The sequence below is a fragment of the Octopus bimaculoides genome, chromosome 1, assembly GCF_046866305.1.
Source record: "Octopus bimaculoides isolate indiv1 chromosome 1, ASM4686630v1, whole genome shotgun sequence".
NCBI classification, from domain to species: Eukaryota; Metazoa; Mollusca; class Cephalopoda; order Octopoda; family Octopodidae; genus Octopus; species Octopus bimaculoides.
In genome coordinates, this window is record NC_142928.1 from 156485541 (window position 1) to 156512196 (window position 26656).

General features: G+C 37.0%; 1 protein-coding gene across 3 annotated transcripts in view; it reads right to left on the minus strand.

Annotated features, from left to right (window-relative positions):
* The window catches only part of LOC106868434 (uncharacterized), a 377561-nt gene that overhangs the window by 102523 nt on the left and 248382 nt on the right, over positions 1 to 26656 (minus strand). For all 3 annotated transcript variants that reach the window (XR_016243814.1, XM_014913697.3, XM_014913696.3), the window contains 2 exons: positions 13561 to 13659; positions 7512 to 7587 (listed from right to left, as the gene is read on the minus strand). Coding sequence is in view for 2 of the 3 variants with exons in the window: in XM_014913697.3 (XP_014769183.1) it covers positions 7512 to 7587; positions 13561 to 13659 (175 nt within the window). In the remaining variant the exon portion in view is untranslated. The remainder of the gene's footprint in view (positions 1 to 7511; positions 7588 to 13560; positions 13660 to 26656) is intronic.

Below are 26656 nucleotides of genomic sequence, written 5' to 3' on the forward strand. Positions count from 1 at the left end.
AAGACATAAAGCAGAAAATAATGTTCTTTCTTTACTGATTCACTTTACTTCATAAATATATTTGATATTGTTACACTTTAACTTACAATATCATTACTATGAGATGAGAGAGGGGGGGAGGAATGGGGGAGAATTTAGGATGGCAAATATATATTTAGTTTGGTGGAATATAGTAAACAGAAAAGTGAAGGAAGCAAGAAAAAAATTAAACATCAACAATAAATGACACTACTGAGAACATAACTAAGAACATTTCCAATTTCTTAGACTTTGCACAGATCTTCAGAGGTTTCCTTTTTTATATAGTGAATGATAGACTGTAAAGGAAAGTGTGAACCCATAAAAGTATGTCTTAGGTAATGCGTATGTACCATAGTTAGGCTGTTCAGCTGTTTCATGTATGTATAATATATGTTATACTACATAGTAGAGGCATGTGATTTTAGGTGGCTTACATAATTTTGTGAGAAGATTTTCTTGATATGGATTCCAAATTTCAAAGATATATTCAGCTTGTAATTTCTTTTAGTTTATATATATTTTATATCTTTATTATTTGTTTTCTATTTGGAAGGATAAATATTTTTGTATTTTTGTCTTTAGTCTAAACCAGGTGGAAAAACCTATCAACAAGGCGACTGAAAGAGGTTAGTACTATATTACATAGCTAAAGGTTAATTATTGGTTGAAAGTTGTGAGCAGAGATGAAGTTCAAAGAGAATACAGTTCTAGATTGAAAGAATAGTATTTATGTATGAGTGGAGAAGAAAGAAAAAAAAAATAGCATTGTGATATAGAACAATAATAAATTATAATTATGGAAAGAGATAGCAGAAACAGAGCTAGGATGACCAGAGATTGAAAATATTGTTTGATACATAAATAATGAAAATAATATACTGGATCTCTCTCTTTCTCTCTCTCCTCTATGTTAACATTTGTCTCCATCTTGACTATAGCTTATAAATCTCTAAGTCTCATGTCTTGTGACTCCTAAAACCCAAATCCACCATCCTTTATCTTCAACATCTACCTACTACCCAAAATATAGGGCATATTTCTAAAAGCAGGAATCTTTATTAATATGAAATCTACTTTCCCAGGTAGTTATTACTCCTACATGAACATGAGCAGTAAAAACTTTAGGCTGCTTTGATCCTTTTCAGTTGTTAAACTCTTCAAAATAAACCAGTCATCAGTTCTTTAGGTTCCACAGTTATAATATTCTGAGGCTCTTATGGCTGCAACTCCTTCCAGTTATTTTGGAATGATTATTTCTTTTTATTTCCTTTCTATTTGTTTCAGTCACTGAACTGTGGTCATACTGGAGCACTGCCTTGAAAGATTTAGTTAAACAAATCAATTCCTGCACTTACTTTTTAAGTTTAGTACATTCACATAATATATATATATATATATCATCAACATCGTTTAACGTCTGCTTTCCATGCTAGCATGGGTTGGACGATTTGACTGAGGACTGGCGAACCAGATGGCAACACCAGGCTCCAATCTGATCTGGCAGAGTTTCTACAGCTGGATGCCCTTCCTAATGGCAACCACACTGAGAGTGCAGTGGGTGATTTTACGTGCCACTGGCCTGAGGGCCAGTCAGGCGGTACTGGCAACGGCGTGTTTTTTATGTGCCACCTGCACAGGAGACAGTCCAGCAGCACTGTCAATGACCTTATTCGAATGTTGCTTTTCACGTGCCACTGGCACAAGTGCCAGTAAGGCGACGCTGGTAACAATAACGCTCGAATGGTGCTTTTTATGTGCCACCAGCTAAGAATACCATCCGAGTGTAATCTGGCAACGATCACGCTCGGATGGTGCTCTTAGCACTCCACTAGCATGGATGCCAGTCATCAAATTTGATTTCAATTTCGATTTCACTTGCCTCAACAGGTCTTCGCAAGAAGAGTTTAGTGTCCACTGAAGGAAAGGTATGCATAAGTGGGCTGGTTGGTTACACCCCTGGCATAGGCCATAGGTTATGGTCTCACTTGGCTTGCCGGGTCTTCTCAAGCACAGCATATTTCCAAAGGTCTCCGTCACTAGTCATTGAGGAGCTCCCAAGGGCATGCTGTCTTGAATTCCTGTTACTGGTTGGAGAACTATGATAAATAGGAGGAGGCTGAGGACTGAACCTTGGTGGACCCCTACCTCTACCTGGAATTCTTCACTGTACTCGTTGCCAACCCTCACCTTACTGAAAATATGTCCCTGTACATGGCTTGCACAGCTCTCACTAACCATTCATCTATCCCAAGTTTCCTCACTGACCACCATTGTGTGGTGTTGTGTGTGTGTATGTGTGTGAGAGAGAGAGAAGTGTGTGTGTGTAAATTCTGGGTTAGTGTCCTGTTTGCTGGAAGATTGCTGGGAGTGAGGTACCTCTTAGCTTTTGTTAAAGTATGTCTCTAGGAGAAGGTTACTGATATAAAACCAGATATGCAGCGAATGATTCTGAACATTTTGGGGATGTTTTGCTTGCACTTGAGATCATGGCACTCCTATATTCCTGAGCTTGCAACCCATATAGGCACTGGATATCTTACCTACCATGTCTTTAGATTATGTCAGTAGGTGGAGAGGGTCTGTGAGGTTCTGTGCAAGCCTTATTGGACCTAAGATTTTAGGCTGTGCAAATGCAATCGCTGGCAAGAAAATTATCTGACACCCAGTCAAGTAGGAGGGCACTGCAGTGAGTATGGAAGCCATGAATACAAACCTGAGTGGAGACAACTGCTGGTGCAGTAACCTCATGCATGGGCATTGCTAGCATTTTGCATGAGCAATGGTCAGGATGGTCTTTCTTGATCACAAGTGGACAGTGTAGGCTTGAAACGTTAAAGACTTTTTTACTTCCCGAACATTAAACTAATACATCTGTTTGTTGTCTACACCACCTGTTTTCGTATTTTGTTTTTTTTTGTGAATTCTCCCTTTATATATATATATATATATATATATATATATATATATATATATGTATGTAATGTAAAAAAACTTATGAGCACTGAGTGAGTTGGTATTCTACAAAAAATAAAAGAATTCTTGAATATAGGATGGCTGTGAAGACAGCTTAGAAAATTGGATAAGTACCCTTTAGAAGATGGAGAAAAGTGACCAGCAAGCCTCTACAGAGAATTGAACCCTGTATCTCTCAAATTCCAGCTGTATATGTGTGTGTGTGTGTGTGTGTGTGTGTGTGTGTGTGTGTGTGTGTGTGTGTGTGTGTGTGTGTGTGTGTGTGTGTGTGTGTGTGTGTGTGTGTGTGTGTGTGTGCGCGTGCGTGTACATGACAGGCTTCCACACAGTTTATATCTACCAAATTTATTCCCATGGCACTGGTCAGTACAAGCTTTAGAAGATACTTGTCCAAGAAGCGACATGGACTGAACCTGAAACCATGTGGCTGCAAAGTAAGTTTCTTAACCACTCAGCCATGCATGCACTGGTTATTATTTGGACATTTATTTCTTACTTCCAAACCTATTTTCTGTACAATATCTGTACTGCACTCATAGGATTCTCTAATCACTAATTCATACCTTTATCTAATGCTTCTTAAAAGTAACTGTCCCCTTCATCAAGGTACAAAGGCATTATGCATCTAAAGGAGAAGCAATTCTAAAGACATTAGCAGTGTGAAGCAAAATAATTTCAACTAGAAATTGAAATTGCATTGCAGTTGTTCGTTGAAAGGATACCTCTTATTCTATGTTCATAAGATGTCATACACAGTTATATTGCCATGCTTGCTTTAGTCATTCAAGTTGGCTAATTGATCATTTCTTCTGTTAAATTCTTTACTATTTTACACATACTGTCAAATGTACTTCCTTTTCAACACTGCTAAGAAGGTTAAATGAGTTGACAGAAATAATTCATCTCATCATCATCATCCATGCTTCATTGTCTTTCTTCAATGTTGGCATGGGTTGGATGGTTTAACAGGATTCAACAGATTCAATGATGGTGTCATACTCTACTGTCTACTTTGGAATGGTTTCTACAGCTTGATGCCCTTCCTAATATCAACTAATTTACAACCCACACTGTGTGCCCTTTACACACCACCAGCAGTAGTGAGGTCATTATGCAGCTTGCAAGACAACAGACTCTGAGAGAGAGACAACTTTGTGTTTGGAAATGAGGGGTTAAAGTATGGAACAAGGAGTCAGAGCAGAATAAGTTTCTTACTGTAGAGGAGCCACATGGCTACTCAAATTTTAGAAGTGAGGATGAAGGTGAACAGGGTAGAGCAAGGAAGAGTTAAAAATAGCAGTGATGAGGCTCTGTGTGGATCCTCAAGATACAAGGTAAGTATAAGTGAATGGCAGGTGGTGCAGGTGAACCAGGAGTGAGAGTGAGTAAAGATTGCAAGAGTGTATGGGGAATGAGAAATAGGGAGTGGGTGAAGCAGAGAATATAATGAATGAAGAACAAGTGTTGACTGTATGGGTAGGTAGGGAAGAGTAGGTGATAACTGTAAAGATTAAGTAGGGATGAGGGGTGGATGTAGTGGATAATAAGCAAGGAGTGGTGTTGATCAATGATAACAGGGGTGAAGAATAGCAGAATAGTAATAGTAACATAGACGAGGGAGAGAGAAAGAGAGAGAGAGAGAGGGATGAAGATGAGTGGTTGGGAAGAGTGTGAGTGAAGGAAAGAGAAGAATGTGGATAGTGGGGAAAATATTAAGAATGAGGGATGGATATTAAATGAACTGATATTTGGTAGTGACAAAGATTAGTGGTATCAAGGAAAAACTAAAGTTAGAGAGATGAAGGGTGGTTGGCATGTCTTGGACTGGAATTTTGGCAAATGAACCAGTTGTGCATATACAAGGTGTAGTCAAAAAGTATCCGACCTTTGGCCAAAAAAGTAATATTAAAAAAACTTGCCATTTTGATTTAGTCTCCTTCAAAGTATTTGCCTTGGGAGTCTACACACTTCTGCCAGCATTCCTGCCACTGCTGGAAACATTTCTGGAAATTACTTTTTGGGATGCTGTAGAGTTGTGCCATTGAATTTTGCTTAATGTCCTCTGTTGACTCAAATCTTCTTCCTTTGAGTGTTGTTTTGAGCTTTGAGACTAGCCAAAAGTTACACAGAGCCAAGTCTGGGGAGTAGGAAGCCTGATGAACGAGTGGTGTGTTTTGCTTGACAAGGAATGCTTGGATGATGTGGGGAGAATGAGCGAGTGCCTTGTCATGGTGGAGTTACCAGTGCTTTGCTGCCCACAGGCCGGGTTGTTTTTGCTGCAACGAAGAATCCCCAGGTAGTATTCTTTGTTGTCTGCCCTTGTGGTGCATATTCATGGTACGCAGTACCTCTGTAGTCAAAAAAACAGATCATCATCAGTTTAACGTTGCTGTACACCTGTCTTGCTTTCTTTGGTCTTGGCGAGGATGGATGCTTCTACTGTGAAGATTGCAATGCTGTTTCAGGGTCATAACCATACACCCATGTCTCATTGCCAGTAATGATAGGGTTCATGAAGTTTTGATTTTGGCTAGCACACTCTAGCATGTTTTCTTTCTGTGGTCAGACAGCAACTTTGGTATGAATTTGGCCAACACTCTCCTCATGCACAAATCCTGTTATGATTGCCTGAACTGACGACCCATGGTTGATTCCAACTTTGGCAACAATCTCCTCAATAGTCACATGACAGTTTTCATAGACTATTCCTCGAACCATTGCAATCATTTTGTTGTTTCTGCTAGTCGATGGTCTGTCACAATGTGGTTCACTGTCCACTGATGAGTAGCCATCTTTGAACTGGTTGTACCACTCATTTATTTGTGCTTTTCCCATAGCATGCTCCAAAGCCTTCTGAATCTTCTTGATAGTCTGGGCTTGTGTATCACCAAGCTTTTGGCAGAATTTGATACAGTATCTTTTCTCAGTGCACTTGGTCATTTTGACTCAAAAAATAAAAATTGCACAGCACACTCTTCATGTCTGTACTCAATGTATCACTGCAGGTGAATGGCACAACCTACAGACATGAAAATTTTTGCGCATGCTCAGGAAGGACGCAGTCACCTAATACCCATGCAAATTTTGCTCACGCATTATCATTTTGTGCAAAAAAAAAAAAATCAAGGTCGGATACATTTTGACTAAACCTTGTATATATAAATACACACACACACACACACAGTGCTTAGTTTTGATGAGTTGGGCAGGTCTTCTTGAGAACCACATATCACCAGACATCATGGTCACTTCTGTGAGGTCCAAGGTCTTGAGATCAGCTTTCTCTACTTCATCTCAAGTCTTTCTGGGTCTCTGCCTTCTCTAAGCTCCACTCACATTAAGTGATTGGCATTTCTTTAAACAGCTGTCCTTGTATGACCATACCAATGCAGTTTTCTTTCCTGCACACTACATCTGATCTTTCTTATGCTGAGTTTTATGTTCAAGACATTTGTACTATGTCGTTCATACTCATATACGTAACACATCTAATGGAGCAAGCTTTCTTCATTTCTTTCCAGTTTTCTCAAGTCCTCTGCATTCAAAGTCCATGTTTAATTACCATACAACCAGTATTCAACCCAGTATTCTCCATACAGTATATAAGAAAGTTGTTGTAGTGGCAAAAATAGGTTTCTGTCAGTTTCCAACATGCAAATTCAGCTATTCTATAATCTGAATTGCAAGGTCATTGAATTAGCATGCAAGAAGCTAAGTATCCCACATACTCATACACTCATAACACAATTACGTAGAACCAGTGTATGACAAAACCATACTTTTGAACATGCAATCAATCCATCAGGCTTCCACACAGTTTCCAACAACCCAGTTTTGCTTACAAGGTTTGGGTCAACCTGAGGCAAAGATAAAAGACACGGGCCAAAGATTTAACATGGTGGGATGGAACCCAGGACCTTGCCATTGCCATACAGTTAAAATATAGACATAAAAGTATACTACAATAGGAAGCATATGATGCCACCAACCGGGGGTGGGGAAGGTGATTGTAACATACAATTCATGGCTGGGGACCAACTGTACAGTAAAACATATTACCAAATGGAAATGAACACATCACCTATCGATTCATCACACACACAATATATATATATATATATATATATATATATATATATATATATATATATATATCCATCAGTATCAGTGCCAAGCAGTGATTAAGAATAAACGAACTTTAGGTTCATTAAAATATGTGTGTGACATATTTTAATTTCCAAAGGCAAATTCACTGCAGTCACTGTGGAGAAAAAATGTTCTCTTATGGTAAAAGGTATAATGACACTGTTTCTGACCACTGGGAATCTGCTGGGGGAAAGTTCTGGGAAGATATGGTGTTTTTACACCTTTTCCCATTAGAGATAATTTGTTTCACCATGGTAACTGCACTGAATTTGTTTTTACAAGTATTTATTTATTTATTATACACATATTTACTTGACCTGGAAGTCAAGATGGAAATTAAAAAGAGAGTATGAAACACAAGACAGTCTTACCAAGGTCAGCTGCCCAGTGCAGAGCTGTTCGAAAATTGTTATCTAGTTGTGATACATTACACGTCTCAAAAGAAGTCTATAAAACAGAAAGACAGAAAGAAAAAAAAAAACACAACAAAACCTGAATACACTTTTAACAAACAAAAACAATTAATAAACATATAAAAACAAATGTACAAATAAATTATATTGGTTGGTTATAAATAATTTTTGTTTGTTCGTTATTTATTTTATAAAGTATTTTTTTTATATAGGGAACAAAATTTGATAGGAAGAGCAAGTATAATTAATGATTTCATCTAAGATCAGTACGATAGGACAGTAAATGGAGCTGAGAGTAGCTGAAAGGTACTAGCTAAAATGCTGCATTGGATAAAAAAAAAAAAAGACAAAACGAAACAAAACAACAATCATAAAAAAAGCAAATGAAAATCAATGAATTATTGAATGGAAACCAAATGACATATAAACGGTAATTCTCAGTTGCTGTGGAAAATGTAAAAAAGAAAAAGAGGAAACTAATCAGGAAATAGGAAACAGTTGAAGAAAGATGAATGAAGCATTCAATGAACGCGATAATGTGAGTGTTGAGTATTAACTCAACTAAAACTCATTGCAACAGAGAAAAACTAAAATGGAAACATGACTGAAATTAGTGCTTGGTCACATCCTGGGTGAGAAAACAAACATTTATGATCAATAATATCAATCAATAATGTCATGGTTTGATTTCAGGTAGATAAACATCTGAAGGAAAGGTAAATGCATTGATGTATATCTAATTGTTTATTTATTATATCTGTAGATTGATACACACACACACACGCATGCGCACACATACAAACACAGACACAGAATTTTTTAAAATGTATAAAACAATCAAGAAACTATACACCTATATGCACAAGGATTTATCTCTGTTAATGCATACACATCTTAGAGTACACAGTTTGTCGGTATATACTTTCGTATACATAAAATTCTGTTTCTCTAAACCTACATCATTGAAGAATACAGTTGTAGGAAAATATATAAATATGAAGTTAAACAACCATATCATTGAATTAGAATTGCTATACCTAAACGGATAGAAGAGCTTTTGACTTATTATATTACACAGTAGCTTGTTAAACATTGACGGTTATTTATATATATTAGTAAAAAAATTATTCAACCTATTTCCCTTATCACTTACATTGTTTTAAGATCTAATCTTCTAAGTTTGCATGTTTTTAATGGATCTTTTAGATACAATTTTTCCCAATTGACCTGATCTTTTCATCAGTTGGCCTTTTGAAGCCTAACATCCAGAGATATGAACTCTCTACATAATCCTTGGTCTTTTGCTCCCACAGGTATCTCTCAATGATGGCATGCAGCATTCTTTCACACAGCTTTCAGCATTCGTTTGTAAATGCTCATAATAGCTCAGTCATCCATGCTGCAAACATCGACAAGTACATTTAATGCCTAGCTGCTCTCCTGGCTTACTTATACTTCACCTTTCATACAAGCCAACATCACACATCCAACAAATAAGGCTCGCTTCAATTATCTCCAACCTATGCGGATCTAAAGTAGCCAATTCCCAGGTCACACTAGCATGAAGCATCACACTCCTTAAGAGATGAACATAGTCTGAGAGAGAGGAAAAAGAGAGACCCTTTATTGCCTAAAGTGATAACACCTCTCTGACCTCCTTTCACTACCTCTTTAGCTATCATGTTCACATTACAAAAATCTCCAGCACTAATAATGTCACCTAAATAACAAAAACCTATTAAATACTGCTAGTAGGTCATCTCAGCAATTCATCGGTTCATAGAGTCCCTTTCATGAATGCCTCTACTACTAATTATTTCTATAGCCGTCATTCTCTGCTAGTCTAACTGAGATTCAAACAGATGCTTATATAACAGGATCTTGGAATTTGAGAGGAGTAACATTCTGGAGAGTAATGATTGAGCATAGTGGTTAGAGCAAGATCTGAGACACTATGGCTGAACGAAAAGAAGAGAGATGAGTGAATAAAGTAGAAAATGACCAGCTACCCACAAAGAGCAGAGGCTACAGTTGTAGCAGCAGAAAGTCAGAAAGACAGGGAGAAAAGAGAGAAAAGAGAGAAAAGAATGAGAGAAAGAGAGGGAAAGAAAGAAAGAGAAAGAGAGAGAGAAGAGTTCATCTGTGGATTCAATTTCTTTTTATATCCTTTAGTTAATATACTGAATGATTTTTCATCCTTAACCTGTCATGTCATAATTTCTTACAATAAAAGCATAATACAGAAATAAAGGAGATTTCAAGAATGAAATATACTTATGTCTGTGATTTATCACACTCAACAGATTAAAGAATTTGATTGACAATTGAAATTGAAATTATTTTATCATTTATCACTAAGAAACATGAACGGTAAAAGAACTCAACAATTTAAATATTGTCAGTGAAAACCCTAATACAGGCCTTACATTTGCCAATTTGGTATAGCTTTTAACTTTATTTTAGTTATAAACATACACACTTTCTCCAGAACTCTTCTCATTTCTTTCACATGAAAAATCTCATCTAAAATGTTTTATCTGTTGGTTTTGAGAGTTTCTTTCCTGATGACACATTAATATACACTTCTTGTTTCATTCATGCATGCTTAAAACACTTCAGCCACAGGCCCACAGACATGCTGTCCCTTCATTCTACCACAACTGTTAATGGTCTTTGCTCTTTCAAGCTAACAGATCTTCTGTCACCACCAATCAGGCCCACTTAACTCATTAGTTTCTCATTTCTTAATCATCCACATTCTATCTACCCCAACAGTCATACTAACCACTAACCCAGTCGTTCCTCCAGAAAATATTAACTCTCTGGAATTCCTTCCCTGCCTGTGTATTTTGTGTAGCCCTCAACTAGCAGCTTCTTAAGTAGAACATTAACATCATTTTCCCTATATCTGAGAGGGTCTGTGGTGGCTGAGTAAAGCACCTTCCTTAAGAATAAACTATTAAAAACAAAAGGAAAAAAATATGAATGACTATGTTCATTTAATGTCCTCACACCATTGAGCAAAATGATGACCAGGAAGCCACCTCAATTGCTAAATATTTGCAATATCCAAATCTATCTGAGCTGAAATGATATAACCAAATTTGTAGAATCCTCCACTCTACGACTATTTTGAAGAAGGTGGAGGAGCCATTATCTGAAGTTCCAATAATATTAATAAATCTCTTTCGATTTTAATCAGAAAATAACAATGACCAGAATGATTAAGATAAAACCCTTCAAAACTTCGGTCATCAAACTTCCTTTAATTTAAAATATGAATAGTTTCAGCAACAATAAAACTTCCTATACCTACTTTATCAAAATTGCTCTGCTATTATTTCTGAATCACAACTACGTTTGACATCACACTAGCCTTCAATTACTTTCACCAATACTTAAACAGTAGCTAATTTCACATTACACAGTCTTTAATATCTACATGATTACTATAGTAAATTCGATTAAATTGATTTTTTGAATGGAAATTTGTTAAGATGATGAGGTGGGAAGCTAGCAAATAGCTAAATATGAACTTCTGTATAAGATTTATATCTAATTTGCCAATTTATAAATCAGCAGTTTCTAAAAGATTGTTAGTTGTAGTTGACCAACAAGTTGATGTGATGGAGGAATGACAGTTGAAGGGTTGGTAGTTCATATTCTCTCATTTCTATTGTGCTACATCAGTAGTTGTGACAACATTCAGTGGCTTGACATACTTAACAATAAATAAACTGAAGAGAGAAAGTAGCCTCTACATGGCTGTTTAACTAGTTAGAAGTAGCAACTAAATCTCACTCATATCACATCCTAATACCTTAGAAAAGAACACGTTGGTTAATGTAGCTTTAGGGACACTGTATATGGGAAATGACAGGATGGTTGTGACTGGAATATCTTTGAGCATAATTGTGCTCCACCAGGGTTAATATGGAAGTTAACAACAACATAGAGAGATTACTGTTTCATGTCAACCCAAATTGGGATTCCAACCATGACTAGGTGTAACTCATTAATCTGTTATTTCAGACATACCAATCTCTGTTGAGTTGAAGACCAAAGTGCACACTCCAATATACAGCGTTACAGTCTGAACATGTATTTTGTCTACCTTCCTGTCTGTTCCTGTACTGCTGTACATGTTCAGGCTAAATTTGATGAATTTTTATGTCTCCATTTTTCAGGAACAGCTTGATGTATTAATGAACAGTCAATAATGTTGGAGATGATAAAGATTAAAGTTGTAGTTGAAGAAAAGTTGGCTGACACGGAGGGCTGTAAGCTATCTGAATATTGGAAAAGAGTTACCTGTATCATGAAGATTCAAAATAGATATCAAAATACCAACATCATGACTGCTGTTTAATGCTCTGTGAACTCTGTAAAGGCTGTAAGATGTGACATGGACATCTGTAATGAAGACTACTAAGCCATAGCCAGCAGGAAGGAACACAGCAGGTATTCTAACTATGTCTGCATGCAGGAAGTCATCCAGCAACTGCAGAACAAGGTGATGGAAAATCTGAGCAAGAAAATCTGGACTTTGATGAGAGAAAGATGGGTGTTGGAGTAGCTGCCATGAAGTTGGCTCTGAATAGGGATCTTCACAATTACTTGTAAAAGTGGTGTAAGGGGAAAATCCTAACAGTCAAGGCCAAGGAAAACTGTTTGATAAAGGCAAAGAAGCTGAGGCATCTTGTTGAGCTGGGGATAATTCGGTTCTTCTCAGAGGAAAAGAACTCCTGCCAGGTGGCTTGCCTACAATAAATGTGAAGTCCCATGTATCATGTGAACCAAGTTCCCCCAGCCTGTGGGAGTGTCTCCAGTGAGAGTGATGTCATGCTACCTCTCATCTTTGAACAGGACCTTTGCCTCAATTCAGATGGCCATGTAAAGCTGCTGGGGACTGTGGTCAAACCCTGGCTAGAGAGGGTTACTGCTGGAAGGCCATATGCGTGACAACAGGATTTGACTCCTTACCTTACCTTCGCAAAGAGTCAGAAGTGGTTGTGGGAGAATTTCTATAACTTCACCAGCTCCAGTTTGTGGCTTCTCTGTTCCACCAGTTGTAATCCAATGGATTACTATGTGTGGGGCATGGTTGAAAAAGACACCAACAATTCTGCTTGCAACACAAAGGCTGAGTTGGGGCCAAGATCAAGGAGGTGTTTGACATCCTGTAGATTCTGGTGTGAGCCACAACAGGGCTGGGCAAAGTGGATTGTCAAAGAATAACAGTTGTTTTTCCTTTGTATCAATAATTTGTAGTGTGCATGCTAGCACAGTCTTGATGCAAATGGTGTTCTTTATTTGTATTTGTGTGTGTATTCTATTGGAGAAAACTCACATTTTCATGGATTTTGAAGTCTGTTTTTTACATTAATCACAATTGTGTGCCATTAGTCATTATCATGAAATCAAAATTTTCATGGTTTGATTAGTATTCAAACTATAATTACTGTCTTTGTTTCTGATATGCTATATTCAAGACTACTTCCAAATATTCCTCCATTATTAAGATAGTAGGGTCAACTTTGAAAGAAATTTTGTTGTTAAATCCAGCAAATTGAATCAGAACATAGAAGTGCTCACATTGGCTCAGAGTAGTATAGCTCAACATTAAAACTTGTGAGAATGCTATAAATCCGTTTAATGTTTTATTAGCTTAAAATCCAAAGTTTAAAATTTCATGGGTTTCATTTAGAACTGGATGGACATCACCAGGATAACTTAGATGCACTGCATAAAGAGGAAGTTTACTATGTTGCTCCAATGAGATTCTCCATGCATAAATATTCAGTGATGCTCTAATGAGATTTTCCATGATCAAAAAGAAAATTGTGTGAAATTATAATGAAATATTGAGTGAGCATTGACTGCATTGTAGTGTAGTGAAATGTCTCTGTAGTGTGGAGCCAAAATGCTTTCCTAAAATCCCATGCTAACATTCTTCAAATCTAATGTATTCATTAATATCAAAAATAAAAAAAATTTAATCACTCACCAGTACTTTGACAACTGCTTCATTGCCATCTGCTACAGCTAAATGTAAGGCTGTTCTCCCCTCATAATCCTGCCAATTGATTACACTAGGAGCAGTTTCCTGTAGAAGAAATGTGTATAGAAATATATATGTATGTATGTCTGTATGTCTGTATCTATGGACATATTACAGAAAATAAAGGAAATCTTGAATGCAGAACAGCTGTGAATACAGCTTAGAAGATTGGGTAAATACCCTTTAGAAGACAGACAAAAATAGCCAACAACCCTGCAACTCTCAAGTTCTAGCTGAGCACTTTGTAACATTAAGCTAAGTGACCCCTTTCCTCCTTATGGAATTTGAGAAGTCCAGGGTTCGACTCTCTGTAGTGGCTTTCTGTAAAGTACGAACTCATTTGACAATCTTCAAAATCATTTGGATGGAAAAATATGAATTCTGTAGACGAGGTTAGAACAGTACTGGAGGAGTATTTTTCATCATGGACAAGTGAATTTTGGAAGAGGTGCAATGCAAGTATACCAGATAGATGGAAGAGCATTGTAGAAAATGAAGGAAAAAATATTTTAGATGAAAAAAGAACTTTGTTTATCTTAATTTTGAAAGATAAGTATCAAAAAGCTGCATTATTTATGGGATGATCTTATATATGAGTCGCCATGATAGATCGCTGACCACAAAATTCAATTTTTTTCTCCGTGTTTTTCTCCTTATTCTTTCTGTTGAAGAGCGTAGCTTGAAACGTTAAAGACTTTCTCTATTCCCAAGCGTTAAACTAATACATCCTTTTGTTGTTTACACCACCTGTCCTCGTCTGTTGTCGTTTTTTTCGTAAATTCTCCCATATATATATGATGATGATTATGATGATGATGATGATCATCATCATCATCCCCATCATTTAGCATCTACTTTCCAAGCTGGCATGGCTTAGATGGTTTGACTGAAACCAGTAAGCTGGAGAGCTGCATGAGGTTCCAGTCTGATTTGGCATGATTTCTACAATTGGATGCCTTTCCTAACACCAACCACTCCAAGAGTGTAATGGGTGTTTTTTATGTGCCATTGACATGGGTTCCAGTTACGTGACACTATTCCCTCCATAGTTAAAGATCGGCACTTTTTTACACATCACAATTATACACCAGCACAATTGTCTCCCTTGCACACCACATTTGATGACTTTTATGACCAACTTTTCTCTCAAGATGCTTACACTCTATTGTACAAGCATACTGACATCGCACATCCAGCGAAGTATACTAGGTTCATTTCTTACAAGCCAATGCATGTCCTCAGCAGTTATATCCCATGTTTCACTGCCATGTAGCATGGCTGTTCATACACAGGCATCATACAGTCTGCTTTTCACTCTGTGGGAGAGGCTATTTGTTACTAACAGAAGCAGGAACTCTTTGAACTTTGCCCAGCCTATTCTTATTTTAGCAGCTACACTCTTGGAGCATCCACCTCCGCTACTGACTTGATCACCTAGATAATGGAAGCTATCACCTACTTCTAGCTTTCCCCACTTGCATTGGATGGAGTCTATTTTCTGTACATTCTTAGTGTTTATTGTATCTATGCACCTTCCACACACAAAAACTATTTTCCTTGTAAACCTTCCCCTGATATTGCTGCACCTTTTATGTGTCCATAGCTCACACCAGGTACATCTTATAGAGTTTCTACCTAAGCTTTTTCTACGGATTGAGCAGGGCCATTTACTTGAAAGGATTTATGATTTGTCTGCTTTCCTACTTACTAAGACTTTGGTTTTTGCTAGATTAACTCTAAGGCCCTTTGATTCTAAACTTTGCTTCCACACTTAAAATTTCTTCTCTAGTTCAAGATGTGGATCGGCCATGAGAACAAGTTCATCAGCATAGAGGTGCTCCCAGGGGCAGCCCATGCTAAATTCCTTTGTTATTTTCTGGAGGACTATGCTGAAAAAAAGGAGGCTGAGGAATTTGGTTAACTATATGGGTGATTAGGCCATAACCCACACCACTAGATTTCTTAAGATCTTAGTGGTGATTGCTGATGGGCTGGGGGCTTGTCTGGTCTTCATATCCTTCATGGCTTTATCTACCATGCTACTGTCTATTTGGATTGTTGGTCCCTCTGTTGGATCCACAGTAGGCAGACTTTTCTTCCTCCATGAGTTCTCCACATTTAGCAGCCTTTCATAGTGGCACTTCCATGCCTCTTTCTTTGCAGAACCATTAACTGCAAGTGAACCACCATCCATGCAAACATACTTCTCTCCAACATCATAATTTTCTCTGGCACAGTCTTGCAAACACTTTTTTTGTTAATTGTTTTGATTATTTGTTGACCAGTAGAGTGTTTTGGTTGGTTTATTTTCTACTTATGTAATTTTGTTGTTGTCTAAAGACATGGTAACCTTGTTTCAGTTTCATTGTCACTCAGTGTTCTGGTTGGCTGATTCTCTTACGAGGCCACTGGTTCAACTGGTTTGATGTTTATTTGTTTTTTTCCAGATCATAAAATGATTTCATTGATTCAAGAAAAAACAAATAAACATGGAACTGATTGAACTAGTGGCCTCTTAAGGGAATAAGCTAACTGGAACACTGGGTGACAATCAAGCTGAAACAGGTTACCAAATCCTTTGACAATAACAAAACAACAGCAGAAAATAAACCAACTAAAGTACTCTACTGGTCAACAAATAAAGCAACCAACAAAGAAATGATGTCACCAGGAAGACAACTAACCTGAATGCCAAAACCAAAATATTTGACCAAAATATCTATGAAATTAAATGGAGAAAAACAAATGATGTCATCAAATTTACAACCAATAAGAACTTGATCCTTTGCCATAAACACACACACGCACACACACACACACAGCAATTCTACATGATAGTGAAAGATGGATTTTGAATGCAGAGGACATGTGAAGATTAGAAAAGAATGAGGCTAGTATGCACTGCTGGATGTGTAATGTAAGTCTACATGTTTGACAGAGAGCTAGTGTTCTGAGAGAGAAGTGGGCAAGAGAGAAGACTGCACTGATTTTGTCATGTGATGCAGATGGATGCTGACAGCTCCATAAAGAAGTGCTGATCTCTCAAAGTAGATGGAACACATGGAAGTGGGAGACCCAAGAAGACATGGGATGAAGTACCGAAGAACAGCCTCAGGAAGTTGAACCTCTCAGGCAATATAATAAAGGACTGAAATACCTAGTGCCTTGCTGTACTCAAGAAGACCTGTACACCGCAGCAGAAGTGTTAAGACTGATCCTTCTGGTGGTGTAAAGCATTTGTGGCAGTGCCATGTAAAAGCACCCATGAGACAACATATAAAAAAGCCCGTCTGGTGACATGCAAAAGTGCCGATGAAGTGCTACATAAAAGCGTCTGTGTAGCACCACATAAATGTGCCTTGCAGTGCCAAGTAAAAGCACACAGCACACTCTATAAAGTGATTGGTATTAGGAAAGGCATCCAATCATAGAAACCTTGCCAAGTCAGACTGGAGTATGGTGCAGCTCCCCAGCTTGCTAGCTCTGGTCACACTGTCAACCCACTGGTCACACTGGTGAACCCATGCCAGCATGGACAATTTTAACTTAAAACATTTTGAATTTTCACAAGTAAAACCAGTGAATAATGGCGAAGAAACCTCCTTCATGCACCATGACAGAAATTGTAAAAAAACGTTTTTTTCTTTCTCCCTATTTTTTCTTTTATTCTTTTATTTGTTTCAGTCATTTGACTGCAACCATGCTGGAGCACCGCCTTTAGTCAAACAAATGGACCCCAGGATTTATTCTTTTGCCCAACTGCTAAGTTACAGGGACGTAAACGCACCAACATCAGTTGTCAAGCGATGGTAGGGGACAAACACAGACACACAAACATATACATATATATATACAAATATAAATATAAATATAAATATATATATATATATATATATATATATATATATATATATATATATATATATATATATATATATATATATATATGAGAAGTGACAGCAGTATGTCATCTAGCATCTTCCTTGAATAGGTATCTTCTACCGCCACCCTAAGTCAGCCAAACTCTTCTGGGTGGGTTTGGTAGATGGGAATTGAAAGCTTCCCATCATATGTGTGTGTGCATATATATACATACATACATACACAAACACACACACACATACAAACAGATAGATAGATAGATAGATATGTGTGAGTATACATATGTGTGCTTGTATCTTTTTGTCTTGGCATTACTTGATAGTTAATGTCAAGTTGATAGTTGTAGGCAAGCATCACTGTCATACAAGCAGTGTTATTTATTTCCAATTTTCTACGAAAACATGTCCAGCTACAGGAAAAATATTACCTTATTTGGAATCCAATCAGGGTTGGTGACATGAAGAAGTGAATGTTAAAACAATGATGAGAATGATACACTCAGCTCCATATATATGTACGTATATATATATTTATGTATGATGTATGTAAGTGGGGGGATGGGGGTATGCACATGCACATGTACATGCATGTGTGTATGTGTGCGTGCATATATATATATATATATATATATATATATATATATATATACGAGGACATATTTGGTAAATTAATAAAACAACTAAAAAGAAAGCACCCTAAAAGCTCAGACACTGTAAAGATACCAAAATTCATCCAACAAGTTTTCTAAATAGTATCATAGATCATCCGAGAGAATCAATGAGAGCTGTTGCCAAAAACTTCAGGTATTGGAGTGGAGTATCAGAACTGTAGTGCACAAGGATATTCAGTACAAGTAGCATGTTCTGAGGAGAAGCCAGTTCATGTTGGCAAAGACACAGGTTGAAAGAGTGAACAGACCTCAATTTTGCTGGCTCACAGACGGCAGCAGAAAACTGAGGGAAGTGGCAAAATCTAGTTGTAATGTCATGAATGAATGCCCCTACAACCACATGGTCAAGAAGTTGGAAAGAAGGAAGGATGAATCAATGGCAAACTCTTCACAGTTGCTGAATTTGTCTTCTTAAAATAATAAAAAAAAAGACATGAGGGTATGGCTGAGTGCTTAAGAAGCTTGCTTCATAGCCATGTAGTTTCAAATTCAGTCTCACAGCATTGCACTTTGGGAATGTGTCTTCTACTATAGCCCTGGGCTGGTTAATGCCTTGTGAGGAAATTTCATAGACGACTGGCACCCATGCCAATGTCGTCTCCTTCATTGGACACGAAACTCAGCTTGCGAAGACCTGTTGGGGCAAGCGAAAGTGAAATCGTGATGGCACCTGTGCCCAGCGTCACCTTTCTGGCACTTGTGCCCGTGGAATGTGTAAGGACTTTCGAGCGAGATCATTGCCAGTGCCCCTGGACTGGCTCTTGTGCGGGTGTCACATAAAATACACCATTTTGAGCGTGGCCGTTGCCAGTATCACCTGACTGGCTTTCGTGCCGGTGGCACGTAAAAGCACCCACTACACTCTCTGAGTGGTTGGCGTTAGGAAGGGCATCCAGCCGTAGAAACTCTGCTAGATCACATTAGAGCCTGGTGTAGCCATCTGGTTTCACCAGTCCTCAGTCAAATCGTCCAACCCATGCTAGCATGGAAAGCGGACGTTAAACGATGATGATGAAACCTCTAAGGAAATCTGTTGTGCAAGCACACGTGTGTATGTGTGTGCATACACACATGCATGTGTGTGTGTGTGTGTGTGTGTGTGTGTGTCCCTACCACACCACTTGGCAACTGGTATTGGTTTGTTTACATCCCATAACTTAGCAGTTTGGCAAAAGTAATTGCTATAATAAGTACCAAACTAAAAAATTCATAGTGGGTACAATTTGACTAAAACCTTTTAAGGCACTGCACCAGCACAGCTGCAGTTCAATGATTAAAACAAGTGAAGAAAAAAAATAAGATATAGGATAATACAGACTTAGAAAATAGTCCTAGATAAGCTGTATCCAAAAAGAAAAAATCCCATTGGATGGTCACAGCTGGAACACCTTTGGTTATATAACAGATTAATTATGGCTGACCCGAGGCTAAACAAAAACAGCATTGTAATTATTTAATTCTCGACAAATATTTCTGTCTTAAAACAACAATTCCATTTAATCTAGAAGTTACCATGACACAAGATTGAAATGACATTTCAGCCAGTAACTCAATTTGTAGCCAATTGTTTACTGTCCTTCATTGAGAATATACTGAAGATAAAGCAGTGTTGATATCTTCAAGGCTGGAGCCTAATTCTAAAGCAACTACTTTTACTTTAATTATTTAATATGAACAGATAGTATCAAAGAAATTAGAAGCAAGGTTAACATCAATTAAAATTCAAACTAAGCTATGAAAATCAATAAAATGACAGTAATGTTCAAATATTTGCTATAATAATTATTGGTGCAATACTAAGTTTTCGTGACATTATAATAAATCACATCTTGGTTTTGATTCTATGACAGAAAGGCATGAACACTATAAATTTTTCTTTTCTTTTCTTTTCAAATTTAAGGTTTGAAACCTAATTAAGAAATTACATTATTACTAGGAGATTTCCTCTTTTTCTATAATTATTCCAAGTTAATGTGCCATACAGTTAAATTTGTAATTTTTGCAGTTTTCTTTGAGAAAAATAAAGTTACAGCTTAGCAGCTGCTGCACCATACGTTTGTCTGCTGTCAGTGAGGTGACTAAATAAACATCGTCACTTCAAGCCTATATTTCCCCAGTGATTATCAAGAGAAAATAAATTAAATTTCCTTATAGAAAAGTAAATTTAGTTAGATCAGTTTTTTTAATATGCCCTAAAGGCTAAGTAAATCATTCTTTTCATGTACCCCACTCTCAATAAAAATTTCTGCAGAGAATAAAGAAAAGGATGGCGGGGTGGGATAAAAAAAGACTAAAAGTAAGAATTTTTTAACATTTTTTTAGTGCAATTTTTAAGTTATGAAATATTCATGTGAGTTAACAGAAAAATATTTATGACACATTCCTAAGAGAATAATGTCACTCATTAAAGCTTTTACCAAGAGAGACTTGTCAAGGTAGCTCTTTATTATGTACATAATAAATAGGATCTTAATTGTAAGAAAACGTTAGTGGAATGGTGAGCTATTGTAAGAATGTAAGGTTCTCAAAGTTTATACAAGAAGTATCCTAATATTAAAAATATGCTGTCAACTGATGGATAAGTGAAGAGGGGAGAAATAATTTCAAGCGTTAACCAAGAGACACTAGATGATCTCCTATCATTTCTATATCACACATAGAATTGTTCATGAACAAATGCAGATGAACTGTACTTGTCCAGTAAACAAATATTGACAAGAAAGTGTGTGTGTGCATAAGAGAGAGGTGGGGGGGGGAAGAATTGCACAATTATATCATCCCACAAGTAAATTGTGGGTCTAATTCAAACTTCTTAAAGGATCAGCAACTGATCAGAGCTTACATGCTTTCAGGATCCTCAAGAGAACCAAAAGTCTTTGTGATGAAGTTTTTAACTATATTTCATATGTCAGAGTCATGAGGCAAAAAAAAAAAAAAAAAGAGAAAAGAAAAAATTATTCTGAGATTTCTGTTCAAGGAAGCAATACAAGTTTGATGTGAAAGGTGCTTTAGATTGCTTGTGGATGGATAAAGTGTGTTTAAGGAGATGTTTAAGGAGAAGTGAAGGGTGGTATCATCTTTACAAGTGTGATTGTTGTTGTTGTTTAGCACCCAGTCAGCAAACCCAGTATGATCAAAGACATACCATCTATGTCTCTCTCTGAGGCAATGTGCATCTAGGACATTATCCAAAATATCCTTTTTAAAGATAGTAGTGTCTAATCTAAGAAGGACTTAATTGTATAGAAACTGAACTCACTGGCTTATATGATAGTAGACCAGTAGGCAGATTGTTAATTTACAGAAGAAAGAGCATGAGAGATACAGCAGAGGACATAGTAAAGCTGATAAAGTGCACCAGAAAGAGTTCTGTCAACACATTCCTTACTGTTGTGATTTAACAGGAAGAGAGATGAAATTAATGAAGCCCAGGTAGCTTCACTAGATGATTATTATGCCAAACATGGCCAAAGATCTGGCTAATGTCAAAGCACAGCAACACTGCTTTCACCAAAATTCTTAAGAGTGAGGCAAGTTTGGTAAGTGATATAGTGAAGTTGGTCCTCAGACAAGCTGTACTGGTAGCTACCGAGAAGAGAGAGGGATTAAAATGTTGGAAGTGTGAATTGATAGGTTGATAATTCACAGAATCAGTGTGTAGTGTGTGTGCATGCATGTATGTGTAAATTAGAAGGACTCTCAGTGTAGCTTGGCAAATAAAACACTTATTTTGGGGGATTTAATAGATGAAGTGGTATCATAGTAAGTCTGTAAAAAGTATTAATTTTGTAACAGGGGTATGTTTTTTTGACATTTTAGAAATTTATCAGTGTTTCACCAGCTCACTATAAATGGAGAAGCAATATATATCTATATATATAAAAATGAGAATGTGTGTCTGTCTGTCTGTCTGTCTGTCTGTCTGTCTGTGTGAATCCCTAAAACTCGAGAACTACGCAACCAATTTCATTCAAATTTTACAGATGCCTTACTTAGGGTTCCAGTTGTGTTCTAGTCAAAAAAAATTTGTTAACTTCTTTCAGAGTTCGAGCCCACAGCAACATATCTCCTCCACTATTTAAGTATTACGTGTCAAAAGTGAAACAAAAACACTCATGTCAAATACTTTCACTTTAAAAATGAAACTATTCTACTAACTGAAACAATCACATTTCGATACTGTAATGACAGATACTTTCAGAGAGAGAGAGAGAGAGAGAAAGAGAGAAAGAGAGAGATATATATGTATACATATAGATGTATATGTACACGTTATTCCACTAACTGAAACAATCACATTTCGATACTTTCAGAGAGAGAGAAAGAGAGAAAGAGAGAGAAAGAGATGTATATGTATACATATACATGTATATGTACACGTATATGCATAGATATATATATATAGATATAGATCTATATGCATACATGTATATGTATACACACGTGTAGATGTATATATATATAGATGTACATGTAATATGTACACATATATACATATATATATACATGCATACAGATATCTATACATATATACACCCATCACACACAAACACATGCACACAAACACACACATTAGTCATTTGTTTTCTTATCCAAAACTACGTCAAAAGTACTGAACGGATCTTTATGAAATTTGGAAATTATATTCTATGTATAACGGCCATAACTCCCATGAAAATTCATATATTTTTGATGTTGATGAAATTTTAACCCAAACATAACAGATGAGCATTATTTGTAATTCAACGGTACAACAGTGTAAGACTACCCTTTCAGATATACTTTCATTGTGATTTCTGCAATGTGGTGCATAAATTGTCAAGTAAATGAGACGCATCTTTGCCTCCACTGATTCACTTGCAAAGTGTTGAGTAAAATTATTTCGTTGCAGACCTCCTTTGGGTCTTTTTATTATCACTACGACACACATAGTCCCCAGTTGGTAACATTGATTTCAAGGCCCTCCTAGATGAGAGACTGGCATTCCACTTAATGTCTATGTTCCATGCTGGCATGGATTGGAGAGTTATTAATGTAGAAATATGGTATCATAGCTACTAACAGTTGAGGGTTGCGTAGTCTAGATGGCGTTTTTAGATTTCATTATTCTCTTTAACCCGGGCAAAGCCGGGTATTTCTGCTAGTATTCAATAAAATCTGGCTTGTGCAATAAGTATCCCTCCAATATATCTTTTCCATTTGTCATTTAGAAATTTATTTTTACAGTTTCTATACTTTAAACATCAGATGTTATGCTTTTGAGTGGGAAGGAAAAGAAATTCACAAGTTCAATTTTTTTCAATTATTTCATCTCTCCATGTGAACCTCTGATGTTAAACTCAATCCCCTAAACCTAAAACTGAATCCTTAAAATATACTCACAAATCCTAACCCTGATTGCAAACCTAATTTTTCTTGCAGGATTGTAATCTCCTACATGTATTGCGTCTAATGATGTATTAAAACGTTTTGGAATGAAATATTAGAAACTGGAAATTTACTCCTGGTTGTCTACTCTGAAACAGAGCATTTCAGGGTGGACAATTATTAAAAATTGGAATTATGAATCTTTTTTTTTTTTAGTATCATAAAGAATACTTTCTTCAAGCAAAACTAAATAGAAATTCCAGATAAGTGAGATCGCACAGCTCAGCCAATATACATTGTATAATTTATCATTTATCTAAAAATACATATTAATACAAGTGCAGATGTGGTTGTGTGGTTAAGAATGTCACTAAACAACCCCATGCTTTCAGCTTCATTTTCCTCAACACCATTATTAAAAGACTTTTATGACAGAACAAATGTAAAATAATGGACTGCAAAATGTTAGCATTCATTGTGGTATTATTATTAATGAAGGTGGATCCACCAAACATTTTAATTAAAATTCCTATTAATATGAGCAAAGCTTAGCCATTGTTTACTCAGGTGTATTTAATGTTCAAAGATGAGAATTAGAATGACTAACATCAAATATAGATGACATAATTATTTTCCATCATCACATTTGAATTTGTCCTGGTTGTCTGGTTGTGGTGAAGATATAAAGCTTAGTGAAGACTTACAACCAGCAGACTGATACTAGTAAAAGTATACTCAAGGAGCTGTCTTTCTCTTCCAGTCTTCCTCTCTCTCTCTCTCTTTCTCTGGCTGGGTAACTATGTACCTCCTCTGCAGCAAGACGTCTCTGCCTGTCTTTCTGTCACACTCTAACCTTTCATCATCTGACACAAGATCACCTCCTCCAATGCACCCTTCCCTCTAAAACGTTCCTTGTCTTGCAAAGTTACTTGGTGACCCTGCCAATGCTGGTGCCACTTAAAAAGCACCCAGTCCACACTGTAAAGTGGTTGGCATTTGAAAGGGCATCCAGCTATAAAAACCACACCAAAACTGACTTTGCCTGTGTGAGTGCCATGTAAGAAGCACTCAGCCCACTCTGTGGCGTGGTTGGTGTTAGGAAGAGCATCCAGCTGTAAAAACCGTGCCAAAACAAACACAGAAGCATGCCACAGGCTCCTGCCTGGCCATGTCCTGTCAAACCATTTAACCCATGTCAGCATGGAAGGAGTATGTTAAATGATGATGATGATGATGATGACGATGTTGATGAATACAGTTTTTCAAGGAAAACTCTTTTGTTCAATTCATCAAGCTCTTGTATTATTGGGTATTTGACTTAGCAAGCGTTAAAATATCGCATGACCCATTTTCAATTTTTATGACAATGGAAAAAAAAAACACTTCACTTTTTTTTGGCAAAGAAAACATTCTCATCTTTTTCACCTGGAAAACATTTACTTTTGACATGGTAAATAAATCTTTTAATGTTATGGGGACCTGGAAATAAAGACATGCTGACATTTCTTGTTACAAAAAAAAAATTAGCAATTACAAATTATAAACAGAAATATGGCATTTTTAATATTTATTTGAAAATTTTATGATGATTAATAAAAATCTCCCACTCTCTCCTACATTTGTGCATGTGCATATGTGTATACACGTGTGTATATATATATATATATATATATATATATATGTGTATCCTCTCTTCACTCCTACCCACCTTCTCCCTTCATCATCACCCCTCCTTCGTTACCCCTACACATTCCAACCCATCATCCCACTTCATCCCTTAGACCCCCACCCTTGCTTTCCACATACCCCACCACCATACCACACCACATCACACCACCCAGCACACACTAGCACTGACCACTTCCCAGCACCTACACCATCATCCACACACACACACACACATCAATGTCACCAGCCCCCTTCCACATGCACGGTCACCTTCATTTTGGGATCACCACTACTTTATTATTTCCCCTTCTTCCTAGCTCTCCTATGTGACTCCTCTATCCAACACTCACCATGATAGATTGCTAGTCACCAAACCTTTTTCTATTTTCTCTCCTTGTTTATTTCTGTGTTCCTTTCTGTCGAAGAGCGTAGGCTCGAAATGTAAATGACTTTCTCACTTCCCGAGAGTTAAACTAATACATCTGTTTGTTGTTTACATGCCCATCTTCGTCTTTTGTATTTTTGTAAATTCTCACTATATATATATATATATATATATATATATATATATATATATATATATATATATATATATATGTGTGTGTATATACATACACATACACACACATGTACAAACACATGCACACATAAAGGGAAGGAGAGAGAGAGAGAGAGATTTTTTTGTTTTCTTATCATTCTCAAATTCCCAAATAAAAATTTAAAATGTCATATTTCTGTTTATAATTTTTTAGTAAGAAATGTCAGTGCTTCTTTGTTGCAGGGTCCTGATGACAGTGAAGTATTTACCTTGTCAAAAATTAAGTGTTTCAAAGTCAAAAAATGAGTGTTTCCTTATTCCTAAAAATTGCTCTACAGCAGCACACCTGTTTCTACCCTCATTCTTGATCACTCTCACTCTCTCTCTCTCTCCTTCTCTTGCTCTTTCTTCTGGCTAGGTAACCAAATACCTCCTTTACAGCAGCACACCTGTTTTTGTCCTCTTTCTTGTTACTTCTCTCTCCCTCTCTTCCTTCCCCACTCTCCGTCTGGCCAGGTAACCATGTATCTTTTCTATAGCAAGACACTTGTTTCTGCCTCTCAGTGTCTCTGTTACATTCTAATCTTTCGTCATCTTACACAAGATCACCTTCCCCAATGCCCTCTCCCTTCTCAAAAATTCCTTGTCTTGCAAGTTACTTGGTAACCCTGCTAATGCTGGTGCCATGTAAAAAGCATCCAGTCCACATTGTGAAGTGGTTGACATTTGGAAGGGCATCCAGCTGTAAAAACCGTGCCAAAACTGACCTCATTTGTGCTGGTGCCACATAAAAAGCAGTCAGTCCACTCCGCAGGGTGTTGATGTTAGGAAGGGCATCCAGCTGTAAAAACCATGCCAAAACAGACACAGTAGCCTGGTGTAATCTTCTACCTGGCTGGCTCCTGTCAAACTGTTCA